This window comes from Sturnira hondurensis, unplaced genomic scaffold, assembly GCF_014824575.4.
Source record: "Sturnira hondurensis isolate 20B ecotype Veracruz unplaced genomic scaffold, ASM1482457v3 Scaffold0002039, whole genome shotgun sequence".
In the NCBI taxonomy this organism is placed as follows: domain Eukaryota; kingdom Metazoa; phylum Chordata; class Mammalia; order Chiroptera; family Phyllostomidae; genus Sturnira; species Sturnira hondurensis.
Genome location: NW_028074670.1, coordinates 321,179 through 340,524, shown reverse-complemented (window position 1 = coordinate 340,524; position 19,346 = coordinate 321,179). Strand labels below are relative to the sequence as shown.

Sequence of the window (19,346 nt, the reverse complement as noted above, 5' to 3'; positions counted from 1 at the left end):
CAGGGCTGCCGAGAGACACTTTGGACCTCCTCCTACAGGGAGTGCCATCAGAATGTGAGGCAACAGGAAGAAAAGCTCCTTCAGATGCCAAGACAGAAGCAGGCAACGCCAGGGAAACCTCCACAGTGCCCGGAGGTGGGGCAAGAGGCAAAGACCAGGATTCGGGAGCAGCATCAAACTGGGGTCTCTGTTTCGACCAACATGATGAACAGTAAAATGACAGCAAACTTAAAGTTATTAACAACCACACCTAAAACAAAAACAGAAGCAAACTAAGCAAACAACTAGAACAGGAACAGAACCGCAGAAATGGAGATCACATGGAGGGTTAGCAACAGGGGAGTGGGAGGAGGAGAGGGAGGGAAAAGGTATAGAGAATAAGTAGCATAGATGGTAGGTAAAAAATAGAAAGGGGGAGGGTAAGAATAGTATAGGAAATGTAGAAGCCAAAGAATTATATGTACGACCCACAGACATGAACTAATGCAGGGAAATGTGGGTGGGAGGGGGTGTGCAAGGCAAAGGGGAGGGAAGGAGGGAAATGGGACAACTGTAATAACATAATCAATAAAATGTATTAAAAATGCACAAAAAATTAAAAGATTTTCTTCCTGAAAGTTTGGGCTAAAAACATGGGTATGTACACAGCCAAGTGCAGTACTATCAAACAAACCTAATCAATTGTTAGACAAATTATGATATATCTACTTAACTGAACAGTATGCAGGCATTAAAAGCTACTTGTTAACATAACAATGATTGAGATAGAGTTCAAAGTTAAAGGAAAAAACACAAATTACCAGAGTATGAATAATTTTTGGTTTAAAATAAGTGCCAGAAAAACTCTGAAAGAATGTATATCAAAAATATTAAAGTTATTATCTCTTCATGTAGAGATTCAAAATTTTTTTATCTTTGCTGGGTTATCTTTTCTACACAGAGAAGAAGTTTTTTATATTTGACCATATATTACTTTCATAATCTGGGGGAAATTAATGTCAGAAATAAAATTCAGCACTCAGTTCTTTAAGAGCAAAAATAGAAAGACCTTGAAGGAAAAATCCCAATGGGAAAGGATGAAGAGGCTTCCACATTCCCGCTACTCCCATGTGGAGTTATCTTCACACCACTGCTTGGCTGCAGCAACAGAATTATAACTACAGTAGCAGAAGCATCAACAAATTCATTTCTCTTTAGTTTAGCAAAGCCTAGCTTCCTATTTTTCAAAGGATTTGCTAGGAAATGAAAAGCCAAAGAAATAAGCAAATTTACTTAAAATGGAATCCTTTTTTCAATGATCATTAAACGATGGGTACACAGGATTTGGGTGCCCACTATTAAACCTCAGCCTTGTCTTGCTCCAGTCTTCTTGAGCCAGACAAAGTGACTGGACTTTTCTTAAGCTTTATATGACCCTTATGTGACCCACAGTTTCTATGGCAACTTGCCCTGATTTTCCAGGGACCATGTGTTCTCAATATAGCAGATAAATAGGTGATGACTAGAGAAATTTATTTATATTATGTTCTTATTTCCAATCTTGAAGGACGTCTATAGTTCTAAGCACACTTGCATGCAAAGGTGACCATCATATCGTAAAGCCTAACAAAAGAATAGCTTCCCAGAACTCTGTCCTTACAGGTCTAAAATAGATAAAGTAATACAGAACAACAAAGACAACGGGAAAAGGTAGGTTATTTTTTATCAGTATACTGTATCATACAGAAGGGAAGGGAAAAACAAGAAAATTGTTTCACGCTTTTATATACTTTTACAATGTTACAATATATTTCTAATTCAAATATGAAGATATACAGATCAAAATATTTACAGATTTTTGTTCTCAGGGTCTACAAAATAAATAAAAAATTCAGGAACCACAAGAATAAGCTGATCTTAAGAAAGGGCTAAGGAGTTAGCTCTTAAAGGGCTTAAGTTTTCATTCTACAGCTGCCTGTTTTAATAAGGTTCTCATATTCCAAAACAGATTCACAATTTCAAACTCACCTTGCTGAATTCCTTTCATTCTTTGTTTTTTCCCTGGTTCTTTAGAAAACGATGATCCTAATGCAACACTGGAGGGTTCTTTAGCTTGTCTGTATTGTTTCAGATGACTTGCAAAATCTTCCTCCATTTCCTGACTGTAATTACCGAAGTTGTCATCACTGTAGTTACCGAAGTTGTCATCACTGTAGGTACTGTACTCACCATATTCTTTACTTTTAAATTTCTTGTTATGTTGACTCTTCCTTGATGTCATGTAGCTTCCGGATATATACCCATGCTAAGTGAAAATGGACAACTACCATTCAGATTTTTTAGTTACATATAGAAATTGATGAATACAGGACATACTTCCCTCCCCAGAAAAATGGGACAAAGAAGGAGACAGTTGTTAGCTCTGACTCTTGGTTAGTAAGGATCTAGGACACGAGACTGTTATTCAAGTTCATATACTGCTGCTCTCAGTCTACCGCTTCAGAAACTCAGAGGAGGAATCAAAATCACAGACAAAAGGCAGTGTTTGTGACATTTCTAAAAAAGTCAATAAAATAAAACAAAAAAATAATTGCTTAAATTAAGTTAAAGCTTAATTAGTTGAATGCTACATTTCCTTTTATAAAAATGTAATTACATTGATGCTTCAATGATATATTTCAATGCTTTATGACTAAAAATTACTGTTAATGGGTATAAATTTTTCTCTAGAGATTATAGATGTTTGTCACAAAATTGCTTTTTCTTTATATTAATTCAAATCTTTGATTTTTTCATAGCCTTTACAAAAATAATCTTCATATTCCTCCTTTTTAAAACAGAATTATCCCTAGCTTTCGGTTTATCTCCTCCTTAGTTTTTCTAACTGCAAACATTCCTAAGAGCCCTTGAATGATGCAAACACCCCATCCCAGGGCTCCCCAAGCAGTGGAAGATGTGTAATGTGGCTTTCTGAGGGCGGAGAGCCACCCACACTGACTACAGAGTAGCCCCATTAGTGACCCAGCAGAATGTCTACTTGTGCTGCACATGTTCACCATCTGAATGACCAAACACACTCACAAGCAAGTGTTTTTTAAAGCTCTCATGAAAAAAGATAAAAGAAATGAAAAAGACTGTAAGTTCTATTACAGGATATAGTTTCTCCAACCACTGTACTGACTGATTCTCAGGCCATCTATACTGCTAGGAGGTCCTGTTTCTGCCAACCAGGATCTGGCCCCATGAAATCTCTGTGAATATGAAATAAGGGACCAGGAGGCCCTGGAAAAAGATGAGGAAAAGTGAAGCTATACTGAGTCCTCTAATAGTAATACTAATTCTATTTTGGGCTTGTAATTTTATAGAATTTGTATAATAGATGCCTGTATTTTAAGAAAATGGGGTTTTTAGGATGTACTTAGGGTATTTTCTAATCTTAGTGGGTCAACTCTAAAACACATGTGGAGCAAATATTATGGAACTTTCTCTTCTCCTAATGGCAGAGTAGGTAATTAATTTATAGCAGTCTTCTTCCTAAAAAAAATAGAAAAGGTAGACAAAATTTTTTTCCAGTCCACTGTAACTATCAGAGAGCTAATAATTAATGAGGGATTACTGGACTATCATCCATGGAGCAGATGAAAATCCCTAAGTGACCAGCACTTATAGCTGTTTTTGCTCTGAGAGCATCACAGTCCATCATGAAAAATCAGTTGTAAGGTCCAACAGCAATTCTGACCTATAGGAACAAAAAGGGAGTCAGAGTCTGGGAAAAAAGAGAAGCCTTAGCAACCCCCACCTGCCAAATTTGGGAGAATCTCAAAATGTGACTCAAAGGCTGCAGTCCAACCTTAAGTCATTAGGTGGCCCAGAAAACTCTCAAATCCTGACAGTGGAATAAAGATTCCAGGTCAGCAGGAATCTAGAAAGAGCAAGTGAAAATCCTCTCTGAAGGATATGACTATCATCTTAGGCCTCAAGGTATTTCTATAAAATGCACTGTACACAATACAAAACAAACAAAGTGTATGTTTACACATACACATAAACAAACAAAACCCCAGGTATGTAAGACAAGACCCCATAAAAAAGAACCACAAAAGCAATGGGTAAACGAAATACAGAGTCCAGATGTTGGAATTTATGTGACATAAATTTTAAAATATCTGTGCTTGCTATTTAAAACTAAGACATGAAAATTTTAGAAGGTAAACTGAAACTACAAAAATTATTTTAAAGATCCAAAGGAATCAAATAAATCTCTAGATGTGAAAAATACAAACATTGAAATGAAGAACCTAACAGATGAGTTTAAAGGCAAATCAGGTCCTCTGAAGAGAAGAGAAGAAGGAGAAAGCAAAGCACGTGCAGTGAAAGGTTAGTCACAGGAAATTTGGGTGAGAGACACACAGGGGTGCATTTTGGCCACTTTACTCTAAATTCTTGTGACAAAATAAAAAAATTACTAAAAATGAGAGTGAAATAAACAACTTCCCAAAAAATAAAAGTTGTGAGAATTTGTTGACAGCAAACCCACACCACAAGAAATGATTCAAACTCAGAAGAGCACTGGAAATGAAATGTGGGTACATATAAACGATCACCCTTTTTCTTAATTTCGTTAACTGAGTTCTTGAAACAAAACCATTACATTGAATCTATAGGGATATATAATAGTCAATATATAACAATAAATATACTGTTTAAAAAATATGCATCACTTAAAACAAATGCTCTATTGTTTGTATATGATACCTGGCCTCACAGTGGCCTCCAAAGAAAGCTATGTACTTATTACAGTACTTCTGCCACTGCCTTAAATATTCGCTATCTCTTCTTTTGGAATTACTTTCTGTAATAGCTTATGAATCAAGAGTTTATAAATCTCATTACTTGATACTTTCTGAAATAGCAATGCCCACCCTGAGAATTCTTCATCCATTGGAAGAGTTCACAAATGACTTCTGACTAATTCTAAAAAATAAATCCAAGTGAAAATGGTGAAATTTAGGTATACCACATCAGTGTTTGCTGAAATAGCAGTAATTTAAAAATTTCGTCATTAGCAGTAAAATAATTCTAATGAATAGTTGTTCAAATGTTTTGAGAAATGGCAGAATCATTCACTTCAAAATCATAGGACACGCTGATATGTATGTATATATATACAAATATATATCCTTATATGCACCTAAATACATAAAATTATTAACTAGAGTATAATTCTGTCCTAAGTTTAAAAAAGACATTTTATTAAAACCTATTTATTCAATGGTCACTGAGCAACCTCAACTTTAAAGACAGGAGTAGAGAAACAGAGGCAACAGGAAGAACTCGAACAGACATAACAATGTGGTTTCTAAGCTCACAAGAAATTGGAAAACCAAATTACATGAAAGAATATAGCATTTGCAGACAAGCATATTAACAGACTGGCAGAAACTAGACCTCAAAAAGTCTGGGGTTTCTGAGATAGAAGCACAATGACCTGAACATTCTCCAGTGCTCCTGGGAATCTTTCTGGCACAAATGATTTTTATACTGAAGACTTTGTTCATACAGTGCAACATACTTAAGAAAGATATAAAGTTTACCATGTTGTTTTAACATATTTTATGTTTACAACACTTCAAATAATTTTTCAATTTAAAGAGATAGATGTCAGAAAATTTAAATGCTGAAGTTTTAACCTTCAGTACCTCACAATGTATTTAGAGATCAGGACTTTAAAGTGGTATGATTAAGCAACAAGACAAGCAAGCAAGCAAAATAGAACCAGAGATATTGAAATTAAGAACAAACCAACAGTAACCAGAGGGGAGGTGGGAGGGGATAATGGGGCGGGGGAGGTTTCAGGAACATCTATAAAGGACACATGGACAAAACCAAAAGGCGGGTAGGATCAAGCAAGGGTGGGAAGTGGGGACGGCTGGGGTGGGGGAGAAATGGAGACAGTGATACTTGAACAACAATAAAAAAAGTTTAAAAAAAAAGAAGACTCTCATTGGTATTTTGATAGGGATTGCATTGAATATGTATATTTCTTTAGGTAGCAAAAATATTTTGACTATACTAATCCTTCCAATCCATGAACACAGTATATCCTTCCATCTATTTGTGTCCTCTTCCATTTCTTTCTTCAACGTGCTTAATTTTTAAAGTATTATTTATTTCATTAAGCAATACACAAACTTGATTTTAAAAACAACTTGTTAATGGGGAATTGTCAATGAGTATAGAGTTTCAGTGTTGTAAGATAAAGTTCTGAAGATTGGCTGTGCAACAATGTGAAAGTACTTAACACTAATGAACTCTACACTTAAAAATGGTTAAGATGGTAAGTTTATGTTAAGTGTATTTTAATATAATTAAAAGAAATCTCCAAGCAAAATAAATACATAAATAAGTGGTGATTAAGGCTGTTAGGGTGGGCCCTGATCCAATATGACTAGTGTCCTCATGAGAAGAAATGTGAACATGCAGAGACACTAGGGGTGCGTGCTGCACAGAGGGATGACCATGTGAGGACACAGTGGCAAGAGGGCGGCCATCTCTACAAGCCAAGAAGAAAGGCCTAAATAGTTTCTTCCCTTATCCTTAAGGAAACCACCCTGCTGTCACCTTGATCTTAGATTTCCAGCCTCCAGACTGTGAGAAAACAAATTTCTGTTGTTTAATCCACCTGGTCTGCAGTATTTTCCCATGGCAGACCAAGCACACTAATACATGATATATTAAAGCATGTAACTTATAAAATATTTTTTCAAAATATCAGAAAGCAAAGAATAGAACTAAAAGTTTGACTTTTTCCCTTTTTTAAAAGCTGTACCTCAAAACCACAATGAATACAATTTCATACACATTAGAAAGACTGTTATTTTGAAAATCCCATACAAAATACCAGTTGACAAGGATGTGTAAAGTCAGAAATCTTCATACATTGATGGTGGAAATGTAAAACAATGAAGCCTTTGTGGTAAATAGTATGGTGGTTCCTCAGAAAGTTAACATAGAATTACCACATGATCCAGAAATTCCACGGCTATGAACATACACCCAAATTGTGAGCATTACTCACAATGGCCAAAAGGTAGAAGCAACCCTAACGTCTGTCAACAGAGGAATGAATAAACAAAATGTGGTAGCGCTGACTGGTATATAAGCTCAGTGGGTTGGACGTCAACCAGCAAGGTGAAAAGATCACTAGTTTGATTCATGTCAGGGCACATGCCAGGGTTGTGGGCCAGGTCCCCAGTAGGGAGTGCGAGAGGCAACCACACATTGATGTTTCTCTCCCTCTTTCTCCCTCCCTTCCCTTCTCTAAAAAATAAATAAAAAATGTGATATATGCATACAATGAAATATTATTCATCCTTAAAAGAAAAAAAAACTGTCATGTGATACACTGCAACATGGATGAACCTTGAAAAGATTATAAGCATAATAAGCCAGATAGAAAAGGACAAATACTATGTGATTCCACCTATATGAGGTATCTAGAGTGTGCAAATTCAGAGACACAAAGTGTAACAGTAGTTATATGGGGATAGGGGAGGGGAAATGAGGTTTTATTGCTTAGTAGGAACACAGGTTCTCTTTGGGTTGATGAAGTTCTGGAAATGGATAGTGATGATGGCTGCACAACATTGTAAATCTATTTAATGCTACTAAACTATATTTAAGGATGGTTAAAATGGTAAATTTTATGTTATGTATACACTATGATAAAAAAGGTAATACCTGAGAAAATGTGATGTCATAATCCCTGTAGAAACCAGTTCTTTTTTTGTGGGAACTTTCTGCATGTTCGACATCTGAATCAAGGCTGTAGTCTGAACTGTCATCACTAGATGGAGAATTGTGCTAAAAGAAGGAGAAAACAAACACGTTACCTTTGCAAAGAGAAGAATGTTGATTTTTTTACTTTTTATTATACTACAGAATAGCCATGGGGACGTGAAGTACAACAAAGGAAATGGAGTAGCTGAAGAACCTACGCATAACCCAGGGACATGAACAATAATGTGGGGTTATCTTGAGAAACTGGGGGTAGAGGGGGCCAAAGGGGGGAAAATTGGGACAACTGTGATAGACTAATCAATTATACATACTTAAAAAATAAAACAAATAAGATGAGAATATTTCTAAACCTATTCAGTCTCCATGAGGTCTTTCATATACGAAACATTCCTCCAGCCTCCATTCATGGTATTTCCCAATACCGGAACATTTTCTTCCTTTCTTTTCTTTTCAAATTCCATTTTTTAAATATGAACTCTAATCCTTACTCCTCCCTGCCTTTCCTCAGTGTCTTTTATGTTATTTGAACTTTGCACATTGCCAAATGTCTAACTTTGTACACTATACTTTATTATAGTTTTCATTTGATAATTGTTTTATGGCTATGATCAATGTACCTAATCTCACCAAATAAAATCAAACTCTCTGAAGAATTGATGTATTTTTCTTCTTTAATCAGTGTATTTACCATAACACTAGCCAATAAATTCGTATGTATTATCTGGTTATTTCAGGCTAGTTAAAGAGTCTACAGACAAGTAAATTAACAAATCTTATAGGAAGAAAGTTTAATAAAGCTAACCTTAGGGCAAAGGGGTCTGGGAATAGTCACAGTATCCCGGGAGAAAGAGGTATTGAGCTGAGCCTTCCTAGCTGAGATTGTATAACCTTCTAGCCTGGAGCAGAGGGCAGCCAGTAAGAGAGAGGCCTGGGTTGCATGCAAGAAATCAGCACATTGAATTGGTATGACGTCTTATTATGTTTCTAACAAAACTTGAAAATTTTCTGACAGCAAAAAAGATGCTAGAATGTTCCCTCTTCATTAGGCCCTGTTATTTGCTTTCTGTGCAAGAATTGCTTTCTCATGCAAAATCAAATGTGGTGTATACTTGGAAACAATTGGTAGAATTTGTGGGTTCAGTAGAAATGGATCCTTCTCATACTCCCAGTAGGGAATTGGTGCTTCTTGTCTCTGAAACTTCAGTTCATCTTTACACACAGGTTTGAGATGCCCCTCTATCATATACTAATTTTGCATAGGCATTCAGTCTATATTTAAGTTTGTTTCCTGCTCTGTTGGTCTGTCTGTTTTCCATGCACCAGTATCACACTCCTTTAATAACTGAAGCTTTCCTATGCCATAGTATGTTAGGGTCACCCCATATATTATTCCTATTTGGGTGTTCTTGTATATTTCTGTATGGTAGTTTCAAGGGTAAGTCCATAAATTTGTTATTCCTCCTACCTTTAAGGCGTAGGGATAAATTCCTCTCCCCTTGAGTGCAGGCTGGCCCTAGAAACTCCTGTCTAGCAAACAGAATGTCAGAAGTGATGTTATGTGCCTCTGAGATCCGGTTATAAAAAGACTGTAGCTATCATCACGGGGGCTCTGCTGCTCTCTCTCATTGTCAGTTCACTTGCTTGGGAGGAAGCCAGCTAAGACCATGAGGACACTGAGGCAACCTGCAGAGGGTCCACACGGTAAGGAGCAAAGAGAGTGAACCTGTAAGAGTATCCTGCTGCAGTTGAGCCTGGAGATTATTGCAGCCTCAGGAGAAATGCTGAGCTACAGCTATCTAGTTAAGCTTCACATACATTCCTGACCCACAGAGCCAATGAGGTAATAAGTTGTTGCAGCAGCATTTACTAACATGAGTGTGATGTCCCAGAAGGCTGTGCTGCCGTAACAAGTATCTACTGTAAAAGGTAGCAGTGGTTTGGGAACCAGGAAGCAAATGTAGACTGGAAGGACTGAAAGAAGCATTAATTAGAGAAAGCCTGAATTGTCTTGAATGATTGTTAGCAAAATTAGAGAGTGTGGCAACTTAAAGGAAAGTAAGAAATACCTTACCAAAATTGGAAGAAGGGAGATCCTTGTTATATAGTGGTACAAAAATAAGCAATAATGTTTGTTATATTTAGGAATATGAAAACAGAAAATGTCCAATGAGTGAGGTGATCTGGTTAAGATTTTGAAGCAAAATGTTGAAAGTAGCCATCTATGAGGGAAGATAAGTTAAAAATTTCAAAAGTTCTTACGCTCAAAGTATCTAATTTTATTTTTGCTTTTCCTTTTTTCTTTATTAGTTTGGCCAATGGTTCATGTAAGTTGTTGATTTTTTTTAAACAACTTGTTTTTCATCTAATTTTTAAGTTCTGCTTGTAACGTTATTATGTCCCTCCTATTTAGTCCTTGCTGTTTTCTAGCTTTTTAATACGATAATTCTATAATTTTTCTTCTGGTAATTGCTTTAGCTATACTCCAATAACACTTAGATGTCAAGATTTTATCATTTTCATGAAATTCTGTAGTTTTACTGTTTACTCAGTTTTGTACACAAAAAGTATAGCAAATATTCAAATTAAAAAACAGAAAGGCATTTTTATTTCTTGACTTTGTTACTAATGTCTAGTTTCATTGCACTGTAGTTTAATATTTCTCTTAGTGGTATTTCTACTCTATCAAATTAATTGGAGTTTTCTTTGTGGCCTACGGTATGATTTGTTTGGATGTATTTGGCAAGAAAATATATTCTCAGGATATACACCTTACTATATATGTATTATACTTCTTTAATATCTTTGCCACCTTTTCATCTACCTGGTTAATTGTTTTTGGTTAAGAGAGGTATACTCAGCCCTGGGTGGTGTAGCTCAGTGGATTGAGTGCAGGTCTGAGAACCAAAGGATCGCGGTTTGATTCCCAGTCAGGGCACATGCCTGGGTTGCAGGCCAGTTCCCAGCAGGGGATGCACAAGAGACAACTATACACTGATATTTCTCTCCCTCTCTCTTTCCTGTCCCCCTCTAAAGATAAATAAAATCTTTTAAAAAAAGAGAGGTATACTGGTATATCTCCTGTTATTGGTGTGTTCCTTCCTGTCTATTTATTCTTGTAGCTCCTACAGTTCCTGCTATACGAAGGTTTGTGTTTTGAGTGATATGAAATATTAATATCTTCACTGTAAGTTGTAACTACTAACATTATAAAATGCCCTTGTTTCTTTCAATGCCTTTTTGGCCTAAACTTGACTTTTTCATATATCAACATTGTGACTTCTACCTTCTCTTTCTTTCCATTTGCCTGTATAGCTTTACCCATTTTTAAAATCTTTCCTTTGCGCATAGCTCAGTTGGATTTTGCATTGTTGGGGGGTGTATCTTTTGGTATTTAGGAAGATTTGTGTTTAAGAGACTCATTATGCATGAACGAATAGAATAAAGCAAGGTAAGGATTTGGGCTAACAGACCCCCTCCACACATACCTACGTTTGGGTGGTCACCTCTTGGTGGGGAGGAGCTGGCACCATTTTTACCTGTCAATCAATACGTAACTCCCTCAACCCCATCCCACCAACTGTGTAAGTCCTCAGAACAAAGGAAGGGTCTTCTTTTTTTTGGTCACCTGGGTGCTGACACCCAGCCACTGGCGACCCTGCTTTTGTCACTCTTGTTTTTGCTTTCCCATTAGAACTTAGCACTAACAAACTTCGATTACACACTAGCAGGCTTGCTGATCTGTAATTCTTTACTGCATCAGTAAGAAGAATGGAGTTTCTGGGAGTTTTTCCCACGACATTTAATTGGTACAGTCTTTTGGTGAGAATTGGGTGAACCAGAATTGGTTTGCCCGTTTGTCTCCAGCTATTTGGATGCTGTGAATACAATTTCTCACCTTTGGGGTAAAGGAGATGCTGGGCTGTGGGGGTGGGGCATTCAAAGGTGCTAGGCCTGTGTTTGGAGGTAGAAACAAATGAAATCTGGAATGAGTGTCCAGTTCTGCCCTGGCTCCAAAGACAAAAGAGGCACTTCTTCCCTCAGGCCCAAATCCTCGGCTGTCCCTGTGTGAGTCGGAGCCCCATGGAGATGTCTGAGGTCAATCCCTAAGGCATGCAGAGGCCTCATAGGGAACTCCCATCACCCACCACCTGGATCCCTTAGCCTTTTCTGATTCTATACCTGGCCAGAAGAAAAGTTGTTTAGATCATAGGCCTGTTATGAGCTTGCAGCATCTCTCTCCCAGGTGGCTTTTAGCACCTCTACCCCCTAGGTGGCTTCCCACAGCACCTTTCTTTTCTCTAGCACTTCAATTTACATCCAAATACCCCTAGCAGGACCTGCTAGGAGGGGCAATGTCACATTTGCTAGGTGAAGGTCATGCTCTCTCCCTCTCAAGAAACTGCCACACCCTCAGGCACGGGTCAAACACTTAAAAGCCACTAGGGAGCTTGCTTCAACAAAGACATCCATGAGAGGATACTAAGATGTGGATGGGTACAGAATGTTAGGTTTCCCGCCAGCTGAAGGAGAAGTCCATGTAAGAAGAGGAAGACTGTAAAGCAATCACCCTCTAATTCTTGCATTCTATTCCCCACTTAGGTTTAGTTCTCTGGAGGAGAAGGCAAGATTTTAGCCCTTAGTGAAAACTGCTGGCTTTTCTAAGTTCTTTTCTCCTAATTATGCTTTTTCTTCACTCAAATTTGCTCATTCATAAATTTCCCCCTCTTCATTTCATAATATACTCCTTAGGTCAAATGTCTGGTAACCTAATCATGTTTAAGTTTTAAGAGAAATTTTATGCATGAACTATTTCCCTTATACTGCCATTTTCCATTAACCTGAGTCACAGTCTCTTCTGTACATACTGTTTGTTTACAAATAGAACCAATATTGAAATTAAGCAGTAACCACTTCTTCTGCTTCCTATTTTTCATTACTAGGATAATAATTTGAAGTATATCCTTTTATTCTCAGCTAATGTCTATAAGGCAATCAATAAGTTTACCCTGCTTACCTGTACTCTTCTGTTCTTCCTGACATTTTGACAGTTGCAATGTTCTGATACATAGTATTCTGCCCCTTTGTGTCCATTTAATCCTAGTTTTACAAGTAAAATGTGTGTGTGTGTAGATCATTATCATTTTCTCACCCAATCATTTCAGTTTTCTAAACTTGTTTTCTAGTAGATTCTATAGGAAAGCTCATGATAATATTTCCTGAGTTCTGTAATAGTTTTTCTGAAGACTTCCTGTTTGAAGGTTGGTATTCAGTTGGATATAAAAATCTTTTGCTTACATTATCTCCTGGTATAAAATATTGTTATCAACATTTTTTATATAAATCTGGTTTTCTTTTCTTAATAAGGGACTTCATCTTTTTTCCTAGATGACCAAGTGACACTTCCCCAAAATTCAGTTTATGCTGTTTGATTATAATTTGTATTGTTTTAAGATTTTTAAAAACATTTTGAAATATTAAATTTTCTATGTTTTGTGGATATTCTTTCTTTTCTGGAGGACTATTATTCTTTTTATAATAACTACTTATATGGAATGTGATCATGGCCATCATCTTGTTGCTCAGGTGTAAAAGGAGGAATGAGCCAGAAAGCGTTCCTGGCTTCACTCCTCTAGGGTTCTTTCTTCTGATGTTAGCATGAAGTATTAAAAAATATAGCTGTGTATCTTCTGAAATATGCTTCCCCCATTTCTTTCCTCAGCCCTGTGTACTTGTCCTCTTAGTATAGATTCTACTCCCAGTAGTCACTTCCTCAGTGTGGGACTGCACCAGGAAAATGATTGGGTTAATGAGTATTAGGAGTTCACCAGGCTCAGACCATTCCAGTACCATTCAAATTTACATGGTCCTCCTACACTCTCATGTGAAACAGGACTACAAAAGCTCCTCTCAGCTTCTGTTGCTACTCCCAGTTTCACCCACAGGCTTTCCATGTTCGCTGGGGATGCCGCCACTTGAGCAGAATACCTGTTGGCAGTTTGTTTTCTGGAAGTTCCTCCACCTTCCCTCTGCTTCACTATGCAGTTGTTGTTTGTGATTTAGTCTTACACATTTGTATTTCCGACATTTGTGGGGATAACTTGTTACTTCATTTTTTGGTAGATGTTGCCAATGAGTTTTTGATTTTGCTATCCTAATTGCTTTGTTTTAATGTGAGGAATTCAGGGAATTTCAAAAACTGTATCACTCCCCTAAGTTTATTGTAAGAATAGGTTTCCCTTCTCCACTCCAATTCACATCTATTTAGCATTCTGTTTTCTTGATAGCATGTGTTTTTCATTGGTTTATTGCCTCTCTCCATCCCTTCTTCAATGTAATCTCTAAAAGAACAAAGACCTCTTCACTTATTACTGTAACCCCAAGCATACAGCACAGAAACTTCCACAGCAAGCACTGATACATGTGAATAAATCAGTAATAAATAGATGGACAATGCCAGTATTGTCAATCCGTATCTGCATAGAATGAAACTTTCTTTTCTTAAGCTTCAGCATCCCACAAACTTCCATCAATTAAAAAGATATATTTTAATTTGCATTAAAAGCTACCTTGATTATTTTGTAAATCTTTAAAGTAATTCATACAGTAGTCATGTTCAAAAATGTATTAATCAGAGGAAGATATAATCCATGTTTTACTAGAAAATAGGCAATGATTTATACTTTCTAATTTTCAGTAGTTTAATTTCATAAAAATTTACCAAAAAAATACAAAGTAGATTCTAACTAACCTTATGTTTCTCACGTTTTCTCCTCTTGGATTTTTTCTTCTCTCTTTCTTTCTTGTGTTTTTTCCTTGATTTTCTGTAGGCTTTCTCATTTTTCTGCTTTTCCTCCTCTTTTGTTTCCTGTTCTTGTGTTTCTTCAAATCCCGCATCATCTATTTCACCATCTTCTAATTCACCATCTTCTCTGTAGAAGACAATGAAAATTTTAATTTTCAAATGTCAAATCTAAAACAAGTTTTACAGAAACTTTTCCAAAAGAAAAGAAGCATTTAAGCTATACTAACTGATAAGAATTTAAGTTATACTAACTTAGACCAGGGTTGGCAAACTTTTTCTATAAATGACCAGACAGGAAGTAAATATTTTAAATTTGCTGGCCACATATAGTTTCTGTGACAAATTCTTCCCTTTTTTTCAAAATAACCCTTAAAAAATGTATGAACCAGACTCAGCAAAGTATGCCAACCTCTGACTCAGATTAAGATTACTGACTGACAAAATAAATGCAAAAATGCAGTACCATTGCAAAGTATTGCAATAGTTACCATCCACTAAAATACTTTTTAAAAACATGAAGCTAAAACATTTTAGGAAGAAAACACTCTAATAACTACAGGAAGGGATTTTTAACTTAGGGGCCTGTTGACAGCTATAAATAGTTTTAAGATAAAAGCAATCTATATTAATTTTCATAATCAGAGTAAACTGCAACAAGCAAATTTCCATAGGTAAATAAGTAACAAAACCTTAACCAAAGAAAACCAAGGCAAAATAGTAAATTCCTCAACTTGAATCTGGAAAAAAATATTCATAGTAAAACAATAAATCTAATTCTACTTTCCAAATACCAGTATCTTTGCTATTACGGAGGCTGATTCCTAGAAACAAACCTTTCTGTTGATTATGGCATGTTCATATAGAAACCAAAGTGTTCATTAATAGAATTTTTAAATGCAAATTCACCAACTGATCTACATGTGAAGATAAATACATAAAATAGTTCTAACATTTAATCCTGCTTCCATACAGTGTGAAAAATGCAAACTATTACAAATAGTAGATAGTAGTACAGAAAGACAGATGTCTGTGCAAATGAGAAGCACCCAAACTATGGTATGTGCATTTTATTTAAAATTACCAGAAATGTGTGATTTCTAAAATGCAAAACTGATCATGTCACACTCCCGCTAAAAATCTTCAGTGATGATATAATAGCTCACATTTGCTTCAAAACAATCCACTGCAGATGGAGGAGGTGCTCTCAACAAGACTGGCTATGAGCTGGAATTGCTGGACAGTGAGATATGTCTAAGAGGGTTAATTCTACAATTGTCCCTTTATGGATGAAGTTTTCCATAATAAAAAGGCAGTATCACTGACCTAAGGTGGAGGTCAAAACTCCTTGATATTGCCAAAAGGCCCTTTATCACAGAGTCCCTGCTTACCCAGCTACAGTACTTTCAATTTCTTTACTTTCCACACCTGAAATACTGCCTTAGAGAACCTCATTGTCTGGCTTCTCTCAACACTCACCCCCGACTCCTTCACTTGGCTAATTCCAATTCAATCTTTACGACCCAGTTTATTTTATTTTATTTTATTTTTTTATAAATTTATTTATTTTTTTAATTTTTATTTATTTATCTTAGAGGGGAAGGGAGGAGAGAGAGAGAGAGAGAGAGAGAGAGAAATATCAATGTATGGTTGCCTCTCGGGTGTCCCCTGCTGGGAACCGGGAACTGGCCTGCAACCCAGGCATGTACCCTGACTGGGAATCGAACCGTGATCGTGTGGTTCGCAGGCCCGCACTCAATCCACTGAGCTACACCAGCCAGGGCTTTAGGACCCAGTTTAGATGTCACTTCCTCCAAAATGCCTCTACTGACTACCCATGTTTAGGTGAAATGATCCATCCTAAGTACTCCCCTAATAATTCTCATCTCTTTATCATTGCACTCTAGACACTGTATTTGAATGAGTTGTTCATTGGTTGGTGGAAGCAGGGTATATGAGTGTCTTTCATAGCTGTATCTCTAACTCCTAACATGATACACTGCTATTTACTGAATGACCAAATGCATAACATCCATAACCCTTGCCATTATAGAACAGCCCATGATATCACTCCAAACTGACAGTGAAATCAGTGTTATTTTCTTGCAGTTTCTATTACAGAATCAAAGAGGTATATATATATCCATTCAGGTGAACTTGAAAAATTTCTTGTAAGGCTTGGCATTCTAGCTGTTTTAAAGAAGGTTCTGAACTTTTATACTATAAAACTTTATGACCCACGAAAAATGAGTGCATATATTCACCAAAAGACAAGTATGATGATGTTCTTAGCAGCTTTAGGCATAATAGTGAAAAAATTACAAACAACCTAAATAAACTTAACAATTGCTATATACAGTATGAAGAAATGTCATGACATAATCATGAGGGGAAGAAGCCAGACACAAGAGACTCATTTGATGCCATTCATAGGCACCACAAATCCATGTTTACATAAGTCAGAATAGTGATGACCTCTTGAAAGGTTGTAACTGACAAACACCAGGTACTTAGGAGCCTTTTGGGAGTGCAGATATTCTGGATATTATCTGTGTATACTACATACACACATAGTATGTGTGAAACTTTATCAAATTGTACATTTAAGAATTGTGTGCTTTACTGTCTAATTTAACACTGTAAAATTTAAAATACAAACAGCAACCAAAAGCCCCATGGATGCTCAGTATCTCCTCCAACCGAGCTCCTTAAAGCATTTTTAAAATATTTTATTTTTAGAGAGAGGGGAAGGGAAGGAGAAAGAGGAGGGAAACATCAATGTATGGTTGCCTCTCACATGCCCCTTACTGGGGACCTGCCCCACAACCCAACCAGCGACCCTTTGGTTCACAGGCCTGAGCTCAATCCACTGAGCCACACCAACCAGGGTGAGCTCCTTAAAGCATTTTTATCTTTTGTTTAAAATCCTTATTCAAGGACATTTGCAATGTTTTTGTTTTAAGAGAGAGAGAGAGAGAAACATTGATCAGTTGCCACCTGTACATGCCCGGACTGGGGCTTGAACTTGCAAGCTGGTGCCATGACCGGCAATCAAACCCTCAATCCTCAGTTTACAAGATAATGCTCAACCAACTAGGCCACACTGGCCAGGGCAGCATTTTTTAAAATCTTAAAACCACTAATTTATATTCAGCATTTTGACTATAGCTCCTTAAATACATAGAGTACTCAAGCTGAAAGTGATGCATAGAATTAGAGTCCTACTACTTTACATAAATTCTTTCACTGTGAAAACACATAAAGTTTTGCCCTGACTGGTGTGGCTCAGTGGGTTGGGTGTCATCCCACAAATCAAAAGCTTGAGTTTGATTCTCAGTCAGGGCACATGCCAGGACTCAGCCCCAAGTTGGGGGCTTCCGAGAGGCAACCCGTTGATGTTTCTCTCTCCCTCTAGCTCCCTTCCCCTCACTCTAAAAAGAAATAAAACCTTTATTATTTTTAATATACTTTATTGATTATGGTACTACAGTTGTCACATTTTTTTCTTCCCTTTACCCCTCTGCCCTGCACTCCCTCAACCTCTAGCATCCTCCCCACCCCTTAGTTCATGTCCATGGGTTGTACATATCGGTTCTTTGGCTTCTCCATTTCCTACACTATTCTTAACCTCCCCCTATTTTGTACCTACCAATTATACTTCTTATTCCCTGTACCTTTTCCCCCATTCTCTCCCCACCCCATCCCTCCTGTGATCTCCATTTCTATGATTCTGTTCCTGTTCTAGTTGTTTGTTTTCATTTTGTTTTGGGGGGTCCAGTTGTTGATAATTGTGAGTTTGTTGTCATTTTACTTTTTATAGCTTTGATCTTCTTTTTCTTTGATAAGTCTCTTTAACATTTCATACAATAAGGGCTTGGTGATGATGAACTCCTTGAACTTGACCTTATCTGGGAAGCAGTTTATCTGCTCTTCCATTCTAAATGATAGCTTTGCTGGATAAAGTAATTTTGGATGTAAGTCCTTGCCTTTCATGATTTGGAATACTTCTTTCCAGCCTGTAACATTTCTTTTGAGAAATCAGCTGATAGTCTTATGGGAACTCCTTTGTAGGTAATGGTCTTCTCTTCTCTTGCTGCTTTTAAGATTCTCTCCTTATCTTTAATCTTGGGTAATTTAACTATGATGTCTTGGTGTGTTCCTCTTTGGATCCAACTTATTTTGGACTCTCTGAGCTTCCTCAACTTGTATGTCAATTTCCTTTGCCAGATTGGGTAAGTTTTCTTTCATTATTTTTTTCAAATAAGTTTTCAGTTTCTTGCCTCTTCCTCTTCTCCTCTGGCATCCCTATGATTTGGATGTTGGAATGTTTAAAGTTGTCCCAGAGGTTACTAAGCCTTTCCTCATTTTTGTGAATTGGTGTTTCTTCATTCTGTTCAGGTTGAATGCTTATTTCTTCCTTTGATTTCAAATCATCGATGTGAGTCCTGGTTTCCTACCCTCAAAGGTTTTTACAGCCAGGTGTTAAAGCTTTCTTTCCCAGCGCTGGAACCCAGGGTCATGCAGTCTGTCTCACTCCCCAGTTGCTCCTCCCTGTTTATCTGCATGCTAATGTGGGACCACCTGGTCTGCCAGCCATGGTCTTGAAACACATCCTCTCCACCCTGGCTGCCCATCTCCACCCTTCCTACCAGTCTAGATGAATGTTTCTTCTTTAACTCCTTGGTTGTTGGACTTCCATACAGTTCAATTTTCTGGCAGTTCTGGTTGTATTTGTTTTTAAATTGGTTGTTGTCCACACAAAGAAACA

The 19,346-nt window shown here is 37.0% G+C and overlaps 1 protein-coding gene across 1 annotated transcript in view; it reads right to left on the bottom strand.

Moving 5' to 3' along the window:
* ZC3H6 (zinc finger CCCH-type containing 6) overlaps positions 1-19,346 on the bottom strand; it is a 52,425-nt gene that overhangs the window by 17,847 nt on the left and 15,232 nt on the right. Inside the window, exons 2-4 of the mRNA XM_037038662.1 lie at positions 14,528-14,708; positions 7,720-7,842; positions 2,008-2,284 (exon numbers count right to left, since the gene is read on the bottom strand). Of these exons, the coding sequence (XP_036894557.1) occupies positions 2,008-2,284; positions 7,720-7,842; positions 14,528-14,708 (581 nt within the window). The remainder of the gene's footprint in view (positions 1-2,007; positions 2,285-7,719; positions 7,843-14,527; positions 14,709-19,346) is intronic.